This window comes from Chelonoidis abingdonii, chromosome 13 (genome assembly GCF_003597395.2).
Source record: "Chelonoidis abingdonii isolate Lonesome George chromosome 13, CheloAbing_2.0, whole genome shotgun sequence".
In the NCBI taxonomy this organism is placed as follows: Eukaryota; Metazoa; Chordata; order Testudines; family Testudinidae; genus Chelonoidis; species Chelonoidis abingdonii.
Window position 1 is genome coordinate 20,350,152 of NC_133781.1, and position 19,785 is coordinate 20,369,936.

Here is a 19,785-nt window from a genome sequence, read left to right on the forward strand (position 1 = left end):
GGTTGGGGGAGGAGGGAAGCAACGGGTGGGGTTGTTGCAGGGGCACCCCCTAGAATGGCATGCAGCTCATCATTTCTGCGGGATCTCTGGGGCTCTGACCCAGGCGCAGCTGTGCTCTCTGGTTCTCTAGTACACTTGCCCCATATTCTAGGCAGGACTGACTCTATTTTTAGACAAAACAAAAGAAGGAAATGACCTGGGAGTCATTCCCATTTTTGTCCATGCGCCCCCGGCCGACCTCAGCGAGGCCAGCCAGGAGCACCCATGACAGCAGCAGACGGTACAAAATGACTGATAACCGTCATCGCCAATTTCCAATTGCAATCAAAATCATGATAACCAATTTAATTTACAAGGCAGACGGTGCAATAGGGATGGTAACCGTCTCTGCTACCTTGCAAAGGCAAATGAATGCTGCTGTGTAGCACTGCAGTACCCTCTGTCAGCAGCATCCAGTACACATACACGGTGACAGTGACAAAAGGCAAAACGGGCTCCATGGTTGCCATGCTATGGCGTCTGCCAGGGCAATCCAGGGAAAAAGGCGCGAAATGATTGTCTGCCGTTGCTTTCACGGAGGAAGGATGAGTGATGACATTTACCCAGAATCACCCGCGACACTGTTTTTGCACCATCATGCATTGGGATCTCAACCCAGAATTCCTAGGCAGGGGAGACTGCAGGAACTATGGGATAGCTATGGATAGCTACCCACAGTGCAACGCTCCAGAAATTGACGCTAGCCTCAGTACATGGACGCACACCACCGAATTAATGCGCTTAGTCTGGCCGCGTGCACTCAACTTTATACAATCTGTTTTACAAAACCGGTTTATGTAAAATCGGAATAATCCTGTAGTGTAGACATACCTAAGTGTTCAGTTTTCTACAACAGTATCTTGTACCTGGGATCTGTAGCCAGAGATGAGGCACTCCATTTAGCCAACTTGCTTTATACCATATTTTCTATATTAGGCCACGAATATTTTCTTTTATTCAAGCTATGGGGAACTTTATGTGACAACTTGAATTCGGAATATTTGCTAGGCTTTTGTCCAAGACACAAACTAACTTCTAACCTGAGAGAGGCAAGAATGAGGTACTTAGATAAAGAGGGTTGCAATTAACTTCTCCAAACAGCGCCAAAAGGGACCTTGGGACAGTCTAGCACTGATACAGCAAGAGCAAAACATGACAGTTCTAAGGCTTTTTACACTGAGTATGCAGATTAAACATCTTGAGACTGATACACAGAAAAAGTACATTGATTTAGACATTACAGTTTAACCTTTCCAAGGCTTTCTGAAACAAAACTAGAAGAACCAAATAGCTGCAAGCAACCTATTTAAGTATCAGGAAATATGGCTAAAAGCACAACACAGATTTGATCTTGGAAATGCTTTTAGATCAAGACACCAAAAACAAAGTCGAGGTTGAAACAAAGTTTACAATTCATGACGCACAAAAGATCACGTTGAGGAGAAATTCAATTGGATTATATTAAATGATCATTCAATTAAAAAGCAAATATAAAAATGAGCATATGTAACTGGATCTGCAGCACTACCAAAAAAAGTTTTCACCCATTCTTAACACACAAAAGAAGTTTAATTAGGATTTCAGTCTTCACATTCATGTTGAGAATTTCTTGCAAGATGAGATTTTTAAATTATTATTACAATAGGGAGAAGCTAAACAATGTGAATATTGCCACTTACATGGGAATTTTACTGCAGAGGGAACTGAGAGTGAGGAAGACAGTCAAACAAAGCAGCACTTTTGAAAAACAAAATATTACACACTTCGGATACAGTATTTTTCAATGATACCAGAATTTAGGCAGTGCTCAGTATGTGTCATTTAACCACTTTACATACTTATGGGGAAATTACAAAAACAGAGGAAAATGTTGCTAGTTTTTGAACATTAAATTATACACACTGCACATAATCTTCAAAAAATCTGTATAGCCTCTAAAAAGTAGATGGGCATTGTACATGTATAGGAAATTTAAACTGGTGGTTTTTTGTTTTGTTTAATCTCGTATTAACTAGTTACAAGACAGAAAGCCAAATAGGATAGCAAGCAGAACATGTAGCTGCATTTTGAAAAAAGACTTTGGGAGGGATGGAGAGGAGGTTTTAATGCAAACCAACAATAAACAGTGTTGTAATCTCAAAAATCCTAAGCATTCTTCCCTTTGCCATTTAGTTTTCTGTACCAATACTTCCTGTAGCATCCTCCATTGTTTGGTATGCCAATCCAATTCACTTTCTATTCAGAATAACTGACTGCATGTGAATTTACTGCTGAAATACAACATTACTATATGGAGCGTTCAGACATTTATTCTGAATTTTACTCTGTTGTCACTACAATATATGAAGTAACAAGCTGAAGAGGAAACTGGTTTAATATATTGACTATTTATATGCAGAATTATTCAGAATCAAAAAGATATGTAATAGAAATAAGGTCATTGCACAAAAACGTGTAATATATACAAATAAGAGGTGACACTTCAAATGTAGCTGAAAACTCTTGGTATATTCAGACTGCTGAAATGTTTGATTTTCCTTCAGACATGGACTCAGCTGTAATTCTTTGTAGTCTCCAAGAAGTTAACTAGGTGATCAACAACCTCCCCTTTCTTTTAAAGTACATTTTGGTTCACACCAGCTAATAGTTAAATTATGAATCCAGATCTTATGCTTACAGATGTTTATTACAGCTGCACCGAAAAGCTCTAACCAGGATTGGGGCTCCATTTTGCTAAGCACTGTAACAATACGTATGAAAACAGTCTCCGGTAAAAAAAAAAAAAAAAAAAAGATGACAATCTAAGAAAAGTGGGCTACAAATGGTGTGAGGGGGATTGCACTGACTATGTTTAAAATATATACTTTCATACCTATGTACCTATGCACATGTTCCCTGAGAATTATAATATAAAGTACCTACTATCCCCATCATCCCTGAAGATATCAACTAAAACGTAAACCCTAGTGATATTTCTGAAGTTGAACCACACAATTTGGATATAATATGGAGACGGCTTTCAAAAAAGCAATTAACACTGAATTTAAAATAACTAACTCCACAAGGCTGCCAACTTCCACATCATGTGTGCCTCTCTATCACAATTGATCTTCCCAGTTTTTTATGAAACAGTCACTGGGATCCAGGAAGATAATTGCCATATTGCACCGAATTAGACAAATGGTCAAATCTATTCTAGTATTCCATCTCGCACTGTTGCAAGTACCAGATACTTCGGAGAAAGACAAGTTCTCCACGATGGGCAATTAATGCAGTATCACACACCAGGAAAATATTTCCTCCTAACTCCAGGCGGTCAGTGACTAGCTTGTGTCCTGAAACAAGAAGATAAATATCCCTATAATATTTAAGTATCTAATGTAATTCCACATAGTTTCATTAACCATATTTTAATTGTTTGCCACCATTTCTTGTGGCAATGAGTTCCAAAGATCGTGTTGTGTTAAAAATTTAAAAAGAAAATTTGTCATTTTAACTTTGTTACAGCTGAGTTAGAACAAAGTGGTATAGCTGGAGATCTACTGTGTCACAATACCCACAAGTCAATTTACATGTACATATAGACTAACCCTGATAGGGTTCAAATAAATAGTTTGTCTGTCCACTATGTTTAAAAGGTGCTTTCTAGATCCCTAACTAGTCTAGAAAATAGTTTTAACACACTATCTTGTTTGTTCCTGCCACAAGTTTGCTTGCTTGAGCAGGTTCAGGGAACAGTTTTAGCCTCAGTTTAGACTGGACTACTGTAAACATTCACATACTGAAGTGTATACAAGACTTTGCATACTGAGGACCCTTGGGCTCACAGGTATTTGGGCTTAGGGCCTCCATCTGGATGCTGCTCATTCAATCTTTCAAACATAAATGATGGGTACTGTATAACAAACATACTCTCAGTTGTACACCTTCAGGTGTGCATCTAGATTAGTCTAACTCAGTACATCTCAAACATGAAGGCAACAAACGCCTCTCTTCCACATACTTCAGCTTACTTATGAAATTTACATGTTTTACTTGGAATCTGTGTAATTACTACTCTGGGCTCCCTCTCATCCTTTAAATTCGACTCTTGACAAAAATATTCAAGAACCAGAATGGTTACACAGCTTTCAGAACAGCAGACCCCTGAATACAGAGTTTTTCACACGAGTAACAAGGCTTTAAAAATTATTCAGCATTTATTAGCCTGGGGACCAAAACCACTATTCAAGGTGAAAAATATCTGTACTGTCATGTTCTGAAACCCAATCCCTCCTCCCACATCCATAGTTCAAAGGAATAAACAACTGTGTATTCAATAAAATATTCTGCATTTGTGTAGTATACATTAAATAGGAACATAATATATTCTGTATGTAAACTTACTATGCCTCTCTATTTTGTTTTACCGTATTTCCTTCACTCCCACTTCCTCACTACAGCCTAAACCTGCTTCTGCATTTTCCACATTATTTCTACTTCTCTTCCGCATATATCCCTTTTGCTTTCCCAACAGTGCTTTCTGCTATGTCTCCTTTATTTTCCATCCCATTTCCCTCCCGCTCCTCCAAAAATCCTGACTTTGGATCTTAATTTATCCCTCCACTCTCTCTGGCACCATCCATCACCCATAGAAACACACCACACCCAGCCTTGCTGATCATCCATCCCTTCATACATAGGGCTTGAAAATAACCAGAAGACTAAACTAGACCATTTAATTAGATGAAGGGCCTCATTGTCTAGAGGCAACATCCAGCTAGGAAGCCAGCCTCCCCACCAGTTTGTGCTTTGTGCTCCTTGGATCCTGCTCAGAGGCTCCATCCTTTATGGCCGCCATTTAATAAGTGTGAAATAGGAAGCCTTCCTACCTTCCAGCAGCCAGCGGTTTAAGAGGGAGTTCTATTTCCCCACTCCTAATCCAGAACCTCTAGACTACTGCAAAGAGAGGACATCCTCTACTGAGCTGACCCTATAACAACCTTTTTATAAAGCTCTCATTTAACCTGCCTCTGCTGCTGCTTACAGCTGTCTCCCAGCCAGCAGCAAGAATCTGACTTGATCCACAGGTCCTTAATAGCAGCCGTAAAGTTTACTAGAGGCTTGTTAATTTCACTCTGTGGTTGAACTCTACCAGCAGCAAAGATGCTGGTGCTATCTAAGGATTTAGACAGGCAACAACTAGTTTGTAATCTATTGTTTGGAAGAGGTTCTCTGCAATCATAAGTGAAAAGCAAATCTTACTGTAAATGCATAAATTAATGGTATTTACCCCAGATGAAGTTCCTAGTCTCATGAATTTTTCAAGCCCTTATGATTAATTTTGCACTTTTAGGTCCGGCCCCATCAATGATATCAAGCTTCATCTTACCATATTCTTTACTAAACACTAAGAGTTCACTGTACTGGGTTACATATGTAATACCAAATTCTGAACATCTGAAACAACTTGCTGTTAATAAAGTCTCCAATTGTTTGGAAGTGTCACAATTGCTTGCATTGTCTCCATATACCAATATCCTTCATCATAAATTTAAAGGTGACCAAGATGGGACGAGTGAATATTTATTAATCTCACAGTGAATCAACTGGAGACTATAACACAGCATGTGTAACACCTGACCATTGGACATCTCTGATGGATTCCAAGAATATGTATGTTCCCCCCAAAGATACTCAGGAAGTCATGAAGCCCAAAATTAAGGAATTATGGCAGACAACTGAAGTCCATTTTCTAAGAAGACTACATGATTAAATATTATAAGCCACCTTTTGAATGTTAACTTGTAATAGATTTTTTTTTTTTTTTAAGGTTAAAGTTAAACAACCGGATAATGATTCATTTTTTAACAAACACGTAATGAAGGGAAGAAATTGTACTCTTACCAAGTGAATCCAGAGCTCACCCACACGGAATAAAACCTCAACATGAATGTTGGCTCTGTTCAAACATTTCTCCAACTCTGTATTCCGAATGCATCCACTGAAGAATGCAGCACACACTGACCATTGACTGTAGCACACAAAAAGCCCCAAACAAATGGGTTGATTGCCCAACAGAAAGTGGCTGTGAAGAAAAAGGGTCTCAACTGATTTTGAATCAATTGTTTGCAAAAAGAAGGGATTAACCAAGGGTTTCCGTATAATTCAATTGTTTTGCTATAACTACTTAATTGCTTTCCTTGCATTTGGAAACTGGATTTATCAACAGATTCAGTGGATAGCAACCATGCGCTCCGGAAATGAGTGAGAGAGTTAAATGTAATTCCATTAAGCAGGAGTGAATCCAAATATTTCCCCCAAATATTTTAAAAATTTGAAATAATCAAATTGTATTTTATAAGCAATGTTTCCTAAAGACTCTTTACATGGAAAGAAGTTATGTATTTAAAATTCGGTCACTATGTTTGTAGAGAACTAAATAGTGGTTTGTATGCAATGCAATCAGAGTAGGGATAGAAGAAAACAATACACAACTGCATCTTGTCTTCCAATGACACCCAATATCGTCCTTACTGTACAAAGTTACAGAATATCCAGATCAACTCTGGTCTGTGTTGCTCCTGGGCAACTATACAGAGATGTTTTTGTGTGTATCATTCTGCATCCTTCAAATACTACTGCATGAATAAAAATGCAGGTATTTGAAAGCAGTAGTACAAGACACTGGCAAGATAGATCATGTTTAAAACTATAATAGAGAGAAATTAATATTCAATTCTCAATAGTGACTGCAGCGTATCATGCCATTCCACAGGATCATTTATTAAATACAGGCACTGTGCTTGGTACTGTGCAAGATAAATAATATCTAACTTACAGATATGGTCCCTGCCGTAAGGCACCTAGTCCTGTAACTAGACCGAGATGTGTATATATAGAGCAGCAAAATTGTGCATGCAAGGTAGCCATTTTTAAGTGTGTACAAGTTAATATTTTTAAAAGGACTAATGCCAAGAAATATAATTTGACAACATGAAGTGACAGGTATTGTTTTCTGGAGGGGACAGAATAGATATCAGAAAACCTCCCTTTCTATCTCAACTTCACCCACTCTTAAATCATATGGCTCTAACCTGTATTTCAGCAAAGTAACTCCTTCTAAAGCCTGTCAATTTCGGAATTACTGAAATTGCCATGGGGAAATACGAATACAGGGGATTACTTGGGGGTACACAAGACAAATCTGACTCCTGAAAAGGGTACAGTAGCCTGGAAAGGTTGAAAACCACTGTACTATAGCATTTCTGTTCATGGATTGCAAAGGGACAGAAAGCTTTCACAGGGTCTTCTGATCCTTTTTCAGTTTCTGTATGCATCAGGATCATGAAGTATGCTATAGTTTAGACACATTTTATCTCCTGAGTTTGGGGTACTTAACCACTTTTTGTACCGCCAAAACTAGATGGGTTCATTAGTGGTAAGGCCCTGGTGACACCCCAATAACCTAATTACATGACGGTGGTGAATATGTTTTGTACAAAGTATGTCTTCTGAGGTATTCTAAAAGTCTTGATCTGCTAGACATCAATATCTTGTTGGATTGTATGTGTTATTGTTGTATGTGAAATTATGAAGCTTGGCTATGCACATGTTACTGAAACATGTGAGGCTGAAAGCACCCACAAGCAGCCCTCCAGGTACAACAGTAAAAAGGCCAAGCAATGTTAATGGCTTATTGAGAGAATGCACACAAGCACAAGGATTACCCTATGAACTGTGCACAGTGGAAACCTCTCAGAGACAGCATTACACAATGGGAACTATTTCAACCATCACAGCAAAAGAGCTTTCCAGCAAATGGGAAGAAGATAAAAAAGGGGGACAGTGACATCATGGGGAGGACTCTCTGCAACAACACACCTGGAAACACCCAAGGAGCAAGGACTGAACTGTGGGAAGCAATGGTCCCAGGCTAGAAGAATCTTTACTCTGTGTAAGAAAACCTGGGAAACCAAGGCAACTTGTGCCTTAAGAATCTACCAGCCTGTTTATCACTCAGGGTGAGAATTTGCTAATTTATATCCTACTTATCTAGTGTCTTAAGCTCAGTTGCATTTTATTTATTTACTAAAGTAATCTACTTTGATCTGTTTGCTATCCCTTATAATCATTTATAATATCCTTTGTAATTAATAAACTTGTTTGTTTCCTTAAACTAGTTTGAAATTCATAAATGGGGACAAAATGCTGTGCATATTCTCCTCCGCACTGAGGGAGGGAGGAAATTTCATGAGCTTGCGCTGTACAATTTTCTGTGCAGTGCAAGACAATACAATTTTGAGTTTACATCCCAGAGGGGGAGTGCACTTGAGTGCCGGGCAATCCCCTAGCTGAGTTCTCTCATGCAAAGCTGATTTCAGTGTCTGTCTTTCTGCAGCTGTGCATGTCCCCAGGCTAGTAGAATGGGCGGGCTCAGTGGTACCCCAGTACATCCAGTGGCACGTAGAAGGGGGGCGGGGGAACACCACCGCCCTTTTTAATAGGATAGGAGAAAAGGTTAGCCATGTGGTATAGTCTCACTCTTGCTCTCACTTCCTGGACTGACAGAGTGATGGAGGTAGCGCACAGTCCATCACAGAAGGAGTGTCTCATGAATCCAGTAGTTTAGACACCTGCTTTTTAGGCCAATTTAAATTCTCTTGGTTCAAGGATCGAGCATCTAGGGAGCCTTACTCTTCCAAGAAACTGTTGGAAAGCACATATTTGGTAAACTTGGATTAGAGGACAAACCCTGTGGGCATAGCAAACCCCACAGGATTTATGTCCTCATCTTCAGGTACTAACAATTAAGGTCTTCAGTCATTTCAATAAAAAGAGCTCAAAAATTAAATACTGAATAACAGAGTTAAAGAGGACAACCTCTGTCATTCCATCAATCAGATTTCCTTCTTCCTTCTGAAATGCTGTAATCAGATGGTCTCTTGACAGAAAGCAGCTGTAAAATCAGACTCTTTCCAAATTGTATGTGAGGCAGAAAGCTTATTAGTTCTATAGAGCTTTGATATCAAAGTCCTTTTGAATGCTCCAAAAAATTATTATATAGTTTTAGTCTTCCCAAAAGACATCTAAAGAGGATAGGGCCATTCAGATGTTCCTTCATCTTTTTATGGCAACGAGTGCGGGATTATATTTAAAAACAGTTCAAGTGGAGAACACTTTTTGTACTTCATTTGGTATTTTTAAATATATATATAAAACATGTTTCAGGAATCTCATATTAAAATTAGAACTATTTTCCTTCTCTGAGACACCACTGAATATTACTGATTTGATATTTTAATTTTAAACTACGAGCACTAGAATTACACAAATTTTATATACAAATATATACATATGTATGTCACAGCACTTGAATACTCAAAGTTTTTCATCCCATAGAACATTAAATACCCAAAACTGTTTATACCAGGGGTCTCAAACTCAATTTACCTTAGGGCTAGTGTCAGCCCTCAAGTCCCCCCAGCGGGCTAATGTCACTCATGCCGCCCGGATCCTGCCCCGCTCCCCCATCAAAACTCCACCCTCCACCGAGTAGGGGATTGGGGCATGGGCTCTGGGAGGGAGTCTGGGTTCAGAAGGGGATGTGTGGGAAGGCGGTGCAGGCTCTGGGAGGGAGTTTGGGGGTGCGGCGTTTACCTGGGACTCCAAAGCATTTGGAGGCCTCCACACATTTCTGCCCCCAGGCACCACACCTGCACTGTCCAAATGGCCTCAGGGACACTCAGGGCAGGGGCAGTGCCCAGAGGCACAGCCCCGCCCCTGGGCAACAGGGAGGGCCCTCAGCCACTGGCATGAGCAGGCAAATGCCGCTCAGCTCTGCTGCGCTGCCAGGGCCCCTGAGGGGGGGGTGCTCGGGGGCGGCAGGTGGGGCCAAGGGAGAGACCTGGTGCCAAAACTGATAGAGCCCCGTGGGACACCTTGGGGAGCCCCTCAGGCTGGGAGTTTGAGACCCCTGGTTTACACTGTCTGTCCTGTCTGTAAATACTGGAATTGCAGGTCTTAAAATTTTTTACTTCTGAAATAGCAGGAAGCAGATCTTGTGTTCCCACCCCATGCTGGAAGTGCAGCCCAAATCCCCATTCACTGAGCTCACTAAGTTCCTTTCAAATACAAGGCTCACTAAAAATCACATGCAATAACTGATGCATTGAGGCGTTTATATAACCGGAGGACGACGACAGTTCAGCCTTTCTGGTAATGTAATTATCACCGACAATGTACTGAATCCATAAGATGCAAAACAAACCTGAAAAACCAATAGCTAACCTTTAGGCTGGTGTGGGAGCGTGGCTGGCTTAGCTCATGGAATTTCCAGTGCTCTGACCCAGGTGTTTCCCCGCCTTCTCTCTGAGTCTCAGGTGTAAGCAGTGCATCTCCTGGAGGTAATGGGAAGATGCCCAGTGATGTAGGACGCTCTTTTCTGTTTGGAAAAAAACAACACAAAACAAAACCAGATTTCATCAACTTCAATTTCACACATGCACTGCCTATGCTATACCTGCTTCTGAATATGGTAAGGGAACAGAATTTAGATTCAGTCATGCATACTGTATTTCTCATACACACATGCAAGTATACACAGTTTGCATTATTTCATTTAGTAATTCCTCAGATTCTGCTTATAAATTCCAAAACTGAGTACTTTAGACTGATTTAACAGATTCCAGTTTTGAACAACTTTGTGCAGTGTTTATGCTGGACATCCCATAGCCATTCCAGGTGGAGAAGACTAAAAATTTTTAATATGAAATAATTGTTGGACCATGAACATCAGAATCAATGTTTTAAAAGCAAGTCTAATTTTTTTCTTTAATTCAATGAAGCACTAGCAATCCAATTGCATTCAGAAGCTGCTTTTGAAAATGCATTTCTCATTTGCGCAACTGTTGTACAGCACCACAACTTTTGTAATGATCAACTACTAAATCCAGACAAATCTTTTCAACTTTCCCATCCACTTCAAGCAAAAAAACTCCTTACCCTGAAGTTTAACTCCTATCTACTCTTAAAAGCATTTCACATTTACAAGTACAGTTTGTACATCTAAAGAGCACAGTTTGTACTCTGGTTAGCTGTATATTTGGGTGTGAACAGAGAGACCTGTTATCAGAACTGGAGGCTCTGAAAATTAGGCCACTATTTTTGGAATGGACTAAAATTAAGCTTATAGCTTAGTTTGTAGGAGAGAAACTATACAAAACCACTTTCCCAGTTAAACACTTAGATCTTATGGTAATACCACTGAAGAGTTTTCAGTCTTGGTGTCCTTAGATCATTATAGTTCCCAAATTAACAAATGAGATGGCAGGAAGCCTAAGTTGAGATATGAATTTAGATAGCCTTTTTAATACACAGACAGATGACAGAAGTTACAGATTGGCTTTTTTTTTTAAATCATCAACAGTACCAATATTATATGGGGCATCGAGAAAGCTGGTAGCAGAGAGGTCTGTCGGGGCGCAGGAGCAAGTTCATGGAAGATTTTAATCCTCATATTACCTGTCATATTACCAAAGCTGCTATTCAATATTCAGCTGTTAAACTAGATAAAACAATCAAATCTAAAACACACCAGAAAGCGCACAGAATTCCACAAAATGGCATGAAATGGGTCCTCTCTCTCCCAAGATCTTTGAGCTATTTGGATAATGGTCCCTTGAAGTATTTTGAAGTGTTGGCACCTGTGTATGGGAACACAGCACCAAAACTAAATATCACTTTACAGCAGAGAAGACTAGTAAAAGCCAAAAGATTTCACCCTCATCTTCATGGAGAAGACACAATTTGGGAGACCCTGAAGACTCATCTTGAAGAGCCTTCCCAAAAATCCCAGGACTGATACTGTGGCCAGTGGTGTGATCACAATGAATAAAACCAGATTACATCTGGGGAGAGAGACAAAAATGTTGTTTAGAAAATCTGCAGAATGATGATGTGGCCAGCTCTGTAAAAGAATGTTAGTGTCTGACACTTTACTGAAGAAAGTTAAGACGAAGCAAAAAGTTTGCTTGGTCAAAACAGCATGATCCAAAAAGAAATATGTGCAGTTAAGCACTACTGCCAAAAGTAAAGCTGTTGTTAAAGTTAGAGATAAGTTTACCAAAGGTAAGGAGGTAGAGACAGTACACGATAACCGCAGAAAATTGAGCTTTGCAATACAAAGCAGGTAAAAATATAGTCCATAAACTTGTGGGCACCTCTCAAAGAGAAAACCAGGGTAACTGTTTTCAGAGTGATTATGGAGACTCAAGTCTATAGTATTGACTTGTAAAATGGTTAGGGCCCTATCTACATTAGCCAGGACAACTTCACAGTCTGCTAGCAAGACCTGTGCTGAAACACTAAATATAGCCAATGGAAGGTCCATGCTCCTATGCAAAGGGTGCAAAAAAATCTAAAGTAAAGATAGATAGTCAAGATGTGCTCGTACTTGAGGCCCAAGAAGCAATCAGTCCTTCTGAGAACATTCACTATGTATGGATAATAATTTTCTCAAGAGATTAAAAACTTTTAGGAAGTTAAGGAAAATGCCTGAGCAAGCAACTTGTGCGTACCAATATAGAAAAGACCATGACGTACAAGTATGTCTGTATGACTAAATATGCTGTAAAAAAATCAATACCAAAGATTCTGCACTAGGAAACTAGTACACACAGGAGATCTCTGGGTAGGCTCTTAACCAATACAGGAAGACAGCTGGACATTCAGTCAGCATAAATATAGTTAAGCACAGATAATGTGAAGCAAATGAAAAAAGCAAAAGCAATCAAGGCCACATAGATAAAAAGTATTGAAATAATCGGGTTATGCTGGAACAGTAACAACTTTGAAGAAAAAAACCTTACTAAATAGCTGCAGAACTAAACAGAAGTTTTTTCTACAACAGCAGGAGTCTTTGGAATCTATTCAAGTACTTCCTTTGTTTAGAATTCCCACATTTCTAATTCATGTTGGGGGAGGAGGGAGAAGATACACACTTAGTTTTCATTTCAAGTATTGATTTTCTGGAAAAAAAAATCAGTGCCAAAAATCAAGTTGTACCCCTTTCAGTTTAAAAGAGGGCTCACTTTAAAGCATGCTCTGTGAGAGGCCCTTAGCTTTTGAAACCACCTTCTGCACCAATGGTACAAAGAAGCCCAGATCTGTATCTTCAGAGTATGCTGCAAAACCTTCTATACAGGCTTTTAAGGAGAGGAGTTTAATGGGGAAGAGGATTATGGACTAAGAAAGCAGATGGGGAAAACATCAAAGACAAATTCTTTCTTGGGTTGGGCTCACTTTATTGGAGGGGAATTAGCTGGACTGTCATTTTTTAAATTATAGTCACCTATAGTAAATAGACAGAGGTCTTGTATGTATGACATCAAAATCAAAATACATGCAAGGGAGAGGTCATTATGTTGTAAGGGGGTCTGTCCTCCTTTCTGACAAGCAAGATGTTCTCCCACTAAAAATAGGGTATTAATTTGTTTATGGGATGGGGAAGAGTCCCCCTTTCAGTTTCCAAGAAATATCTGGAAAGATGCCATTTTGCTGAATTAAAGTCAGACATTATAATTTACTTTCTAAACAATAAAAGTATTTATTTAGTCTTTATTTCTTTTAACAGTGGCTTACTGAAATATTATAGCTTTACTAAGTATTTTCGCAGCCACTCTACATTATATCTTTTTGATTACATAAATAATCAAGTTAATATATTATATATTCAGACCATAATGCTTTATCAATAACAATTTTCTACAATATTTTTCTTCACATTAGCTAACAAAAAACACCACAGTCTTTAAAAGGACTGGCTTATTTACATATTAAAATAGTTCTAAAAGTTAACCAAAAGGCTCTACTAAAAAGACAGCACAGTTTCTGAGAAAGACTTGAAATATAAATATTAACTTGAAAAGTGATGACATGCTACTAGAAGATTATTTCTTTATCTAGCTGATAGCATTAGTTTAAAGTGTTAGAGTTCAGACTTTTTAAACATACAAAAGTGAAATATTATGCTTTACTTTTAAAGTATAACACCTTAGTAATTGATTATTCTATAGTAATATATTACCCTATTTGTCACAAACAGAAATAAAAAAAATAAAAAACCCACTGAAGGCTAGAGACCAAATCCAGGCCATGTGCTATAGCTATTCTTTTAAAATAATCTTCCATTAGAACTAATTTTCCGACAATCACATTTTTAACAAGTTTACAAATTTATTGAAGCCAGAGTAACAAATAGTGATTAAAGAATGCCAAGTTTACAAGTCTGAAAGATACAATGGGCCACATTAAAATTTTATTTCATTTAAAACTAGCACTAAAACATGTCAATTATTTTTTTTCTCTTTTTTGTAATGATGCAGATCTGCTACTACTCTAGCAACCAGGAACAACAGCACATAACTCAAGGGAGGAAAGAATTGGTTGACTGCCATACAAGTAGAGAGAGAAAGAGGAGAGAGGATAACATTTGACTGAACAATAGTGAATAAGCTGTTACAGCTCTAATACCCAAATACAAGATTTTTCTTTCAAAGTGTTTTAAATGATCAAACAGTATTTTTTTAAAATATGTAAAGAATACTGAAATAATTATATCTGAACGAGCGCCCATTACCATATGCTACATATAAACTGGGTAAATGAAAGGCCTAAGCCATCACAAATTTAGGGATATATAATATTTGCTAAATACCTTACAACACAATGCGTGCAAGCTCTGTCCACAGTGTTTAACAAAGCACCTCTATTCTGCTGGCAAGTTAGTGACAAAGAGATTGATTTAACAGATTTCTAAAAAAAAAAAAAAACACACTGACTGACCTTGTAATTACTTAAACCACCAATGCAAATTTCCGGTAACCATTTAAAAAACAGTGCCTTGCCTTAGTCTATGAATACTAAATATACAGGACTTCAAATCCCATTGCCTCCTTTTATAGATCAAAAGATGAGGAAAAATGAGGACGATAACAAAGAATGCAATAAGCAGAGGTTCAGTAGGGCAGAGTACCTGAGTATCCTTGGTAGAGTCTGCGTCAGAGCTGGCACACCAGTAGAAATAGAAAAGTGCACAAGCAGCAAAACAGAAAGAGATACTAAGATAGCTGAATTAATGACCACCGCCCCGCCAACGAAGCCAAACACAAATAGCAGCATGCATCCAGGACTCATGGCGCTGCGCTGGCATGGTGAAACGCCGAAACCAAGGCTACAAAGACGATGAGGGTGTATCTTTGTAGTGAAAGTCTGTCATTCAGCTGCTGCCACAAAAACAATGCCATCAGCAGCAGATTTCCACTCTCTCCTGCAGCAGCTCCAAACCAATGACATCACTTCTCTCCTCCCCCACCTCCATAAACCATAGAGCTGCTGCTCTTAGCATCTATGCAGCAACCCAGAGAGACAACCAGCTTATTAGCTATTCTCTCCCCCTTCCAGAGGTCATTGGCAGAAAGCTTTAAGATCTACATACTATATTCACATAAAGCTCTCAGCACAAGCAGACATTTAGACATGTTGCTTTGTAAATCTGTGTATAAAGCAGCAGCAACAATGCAATATTCTTTAAGTATTTTTTAGACTCTCGTATTTCTGCTGTCTGTTATTTTGAAGTTATCCATACCCTAAAAGAAACCCTGTCTAAATTTATAAAAATGTGTGCCAAAATTATTGCCCAAGACCAATGTACAGAGTATATATATATTAATATTTAGTGTTACAAAAGCAAGTGTTTTAGCCCCCCCCCCCCCCCCGATTTCTATACTATTCTTCTATTGCATTCCAATCACTCGACAAATCTTTCTGACTCAGCCAAACTGTTGTTGTAGGATTAAAGAACAGACAGTCTTGCAAACATACATGAATGGATTTTTCTTTCATTTCAGGGTGAGAGCATAATAATGCTTACCTAATTCTACCATGTGTGGTGGATTCTAGCAGATCACCCCCTGTTAGTTGATGAAGTTTGGTTCTTTCCAAGTGTTCCATATAATTGTGAATCATCTGTTTAAAACAAAATAGAGATACTATAAGAAATATTAAGTATCATTTAAATGTATTGCAGTTGTGTATTTTACAGCCAATATTGTACACTGCTTTGCAATCCTCTTCTGCATATCAGAAAAAAAAGATACCAGGAGCCCGCTCCATTTTACAGTTTAGAGTTAATTTCTTTCAAGAAAGTAAACAAATGTTAGCAAAATATTTGACATTTATGGCCACAAGTCTGAACTGAGACCTTTTCCTTAAAAAAGGAGTGTTAGAGAAAGAACCTTAAGTTATTTTTCAAAAATAAAAATTCAGTTTCACTTTAACCCCCTTGAACATATTCCCACATTCATGCACAGGAAATATATGAATAGCAACATAAATGTACATGGTATTTCAGACAGAGTTCTGCAACTAAGTGCCCATAAATGGAAATAATGAAACACCAATGACTGTAACCTGCTGTTTAAACACATCCATGAAGTAAAAGCAGGGCTTGTGATGTTTCTTTGAATGAATGGCAACTAAATCTTTTATATGCAGCGATATTAAGTATTTATAAAAACACAGAAATTAGTATTATATATGTCGAAAGTTTATTGCATTAAGTGTTAATACAGTACATAGCAAAGACAAGCATCGATCTAGAATAGTCACCAAAATAATTTTTTTTTAAAACTACATTATCTAAGTTTTGAGCAGTTAGTTCCTTTATCAAAATGTGGCTTAATTTACTAGTTAATACATTAACGAAGAACATGGTAAGTGTTTGGAATTTAGAAAACTGAAGTGAGATTTGGTGTGTGTTTCAGGCTTTCCTTTGCCTTCTTGGTAAAATACTGGTTAAAATTCCCCATCTGCACCAAACTGCTACATAATGAAGATAAATATCAGACACCAGAAGACTGAAAACAGACACTGAAAAAAGTCACTGTGTAAAAGCGAAACTTCCTTTGACTCCACTGAATAAATTAGAAAAAGCAATACGCAAAATCACAGATAGATACAACAATTGGTCATTATCTCTTTTTTTTTTTTTTTTTTTACCACCACATGTATGGTCTTGTAAATTTATATAGTTTTCCGAAAATAAATTCCGTATTGAATTTTGTGTTCTTTAAATGTGTATTTGCGGTAGAATGTAAAACAGGAATAGGTATTACTCTGTACATGGTAATCTGTATATATTTCATGCTTTTATTCAGTGAGGGTTTATAAAATTGCAAGCATGGTGATTTCTTACTAAACAAAGTATTTGTAAACAAAACAGTTATAGAAACAGCCAAGCTATTTGAGCTGTGGATGTACTATTAACCCATTTTATTTGTTTTTATTGCTTAAGCAGTCCTCTGTAAAAAGACAGAGTTGCACTATTTTAACAATTATTTCACACCCTGGATAAATATAAGCCAATAACCAGAACCCTTCCTAGTTTATTAAAATTTGATCGTATCTAGGATATCCTTTGTCTAGATTTTGACCTGAAAAAAAAAAAAAATAAAATAAAATAAAGGAACATTGTCTGATTGGTATCTTAGGTAGTACCCACGATAAACTGAGGGGTGCATTATCAATACCTAATTTGGCTAAAATTTGATCAACCCCTTTCCTTCTGTTACCATTTCCTCATAATTTTGCATTCCTACTTTCCCTTCCCTCCTCCACTCCACAGTAACAAGTTTTGTACCTACAAAATGAGGAAGAAATAAGACATCATAAAAGGCAGTACATTTCAGTTTTAAGCTTGTGAGTAGTTAGAATTTTTTTCTGATCCTTTTAAGCTTTATCTTATTTTATTCTTAAGGTTTTCATTATTAAGTTATGCTGTTCTAGCTAGAATTTCACAGGCATTTAGAATAATGTTTAATCTTCAATAGCATGTGTGCTGTTACACTGGAGCACAACAGGGTTTTATAAATCTATCAAGCCAATCAGGAGCATGAAGCATAGGGCTGAGTGAAATTAGAGTGGTAATGATAGAGCAGCCGATTTTATTAAATTTGTTTAAATGATAATGGTCATAATTGAAAACAGGCATTAAAACTAAAATAATACGTAACAGCAGATTTTATATCGTTAATGCTTCATCGTAACCACCATTGTGCAAAGCACCATAGAGTCACATCAAAACAGTAAATCCATCACGCAAGTCACTGACCAGCAACTTCCTCTACATTTTTCATGCACACCTGAGAAGTGTGCCATACTACATCCTGTCCAGCTAGCCAGCCACATCATCGAACCACACTTGTTGCAGGTGTCCCCTGCCCCTGGTCCTTGCAAAACTTGCTTTGGCTATCTTCCTCCACTTATAATCCTTGACTATTTTAAAATACCAAGAGACCATAAACATTCCAGACTTCTGTACAATATGGTTCCGATTGCATTTACAATATAGCCTTAGTAAATTTACCAGGTCAGGCCCAAGACCATGGGATGGTGTTCAGAAAAGAATATCTGCTGGGAAGACAAGGAGCGCACTTCACCAAGAAGGGGAAGAGCATCTTCACGCACCAATTCGGCAATCCAGTGAGGAGGGCTTTAAACTAACTTCAAAGGGGACAGATGACAAAAGTTTGCAGGTAAGCATAAAAATATGACCTTAACAAAAAGCTAGATGGGGGTGGAGTCACACGGAAAATTACATTATGGTTATTAGAGCAACAAGAGGGAAATCAGTGAGGGAAATCTGATCCACGTCTTCTCCATGTCTATACAAATATGTAAGGAGTACGAGGAACAAACAGGAAGAACTGGAACAATTAGTACATTAGCTAAATTTTGAGTTCATTGGTGCTAGAGACTTGGTGGGATATTCCAGACTCATGACTGGAATATCGGTATAGAGGGGTATAGCTTGCTCAGGAAAGACAGGCAGCCTAAAAATGGAGGTGATGTTGCATTATACATAAAGAACGTGCATACTCGTTCTGAGGTGCAAAAGGTGGTCAGAAGCAGACCAGTTAAGAGTCTCTGTGTAAAGATAAAAGGGGTAAAAAACAGGGATGATATCATGGTATGGCTACTGTAGTCCACCAAATCAAGGAGAGGAAGTGGATGAGACATTTCTAGAACAAACAGAAGTATACAGAACAAGACCTGGCAGTAATGGAGGACTTTAGCTACCCAGACTTCTGTTGGAAAAGCAATACAGCAAGACACAATGTTTCCAACATGTTCTTGGAATGTACCAGGGATAACTTTTTCCCCAAGAAAGCAGAGGAAATAAGGGGGGGAGTCATTTTAGACTTGATTCTGACCTACAGGGAGGAATTAGTAGTGAATCACTCCATTCACGCCTCCTCCACCCCCCCGGCACTCAACTCTCCCTCACTCCCTCTCCCCGACCCTCGCTCACTTTCACTGGGCTAGGGCAGGAGGTTGGGGGGGGGGTGGGGCGGTGGGTGTGCGGGGGGGGTGGCGGGGGAGGGGGGGGGGGTGGGGCGGTGGGTGTGCGGGGGGGGTGGCGGGGGAGGGGGGGGGGGTGGGGCGGTGGGTGTGCGGGGGGGGTGGCGGGGGAGGGGGGGGGGGTGGGGCGGTGCAGGCTCTGGGCTGTGGCCAAGGGGTTTGGAGTGAGGGAAGGGGCTCTGGGCAGAGCCTGGGGCAGGGGGTTGGGAGGGCATATGGGGTGCTGGCTCTGGGAGGGGGGGGCTCATCAGGCAGCACTTATCTTGGACAGCTCTCGGTTGGGGGTGCAGCAGAGCAACGCCGGCTCCCTGCCTGCCCCAGCTCTACATCGCTCTCTGAAGAGGCCAA

The 19,785-nt window shown here is 39.0% G+C and overlaps 1 protein-coding gene across 12 annotated transcripts in view; it reads right to left on the reverse strand.

The window, feature by feature from the left end:
• SPAG9 (sperm associated antigen 9) overlaps nucleotides 1–19,785 on the reverse strand; it is a 106,146-nt gene that overhangs the window by 47,811 nt on the left and 38,550 nt on the right. For 7 of the 12 annotated variants that reach the window (XM_075071828.1, XM_032785168.2, XM_032785167.2 and 4 more), the window contains exons 4-5: nucleotides 15,950–16,044; nucleotides 10,309–10,462 (exon numbers count right to left, since the gene is read on the reverse strand). In XM_075071828.1, the coding sequence (XP_074927929.1) occupies nucleotides 10,309–10,462; nucleotides 15,950–16,044 (249 nt within the window). Of the gene's footprint in view, nucleotides 1–10,308; nucleotides 10,463–15,052; nucleotides 15,390–15,949; nucleotides 16,045–17,606; nucleotides 17,717–19,785 lie in introns of those variants that run through there. The other 5 variants (XM_075071829.1, XM_075071830.1, XM_032785169.2 and 2 more) reach the window with 5 other exon arrangements.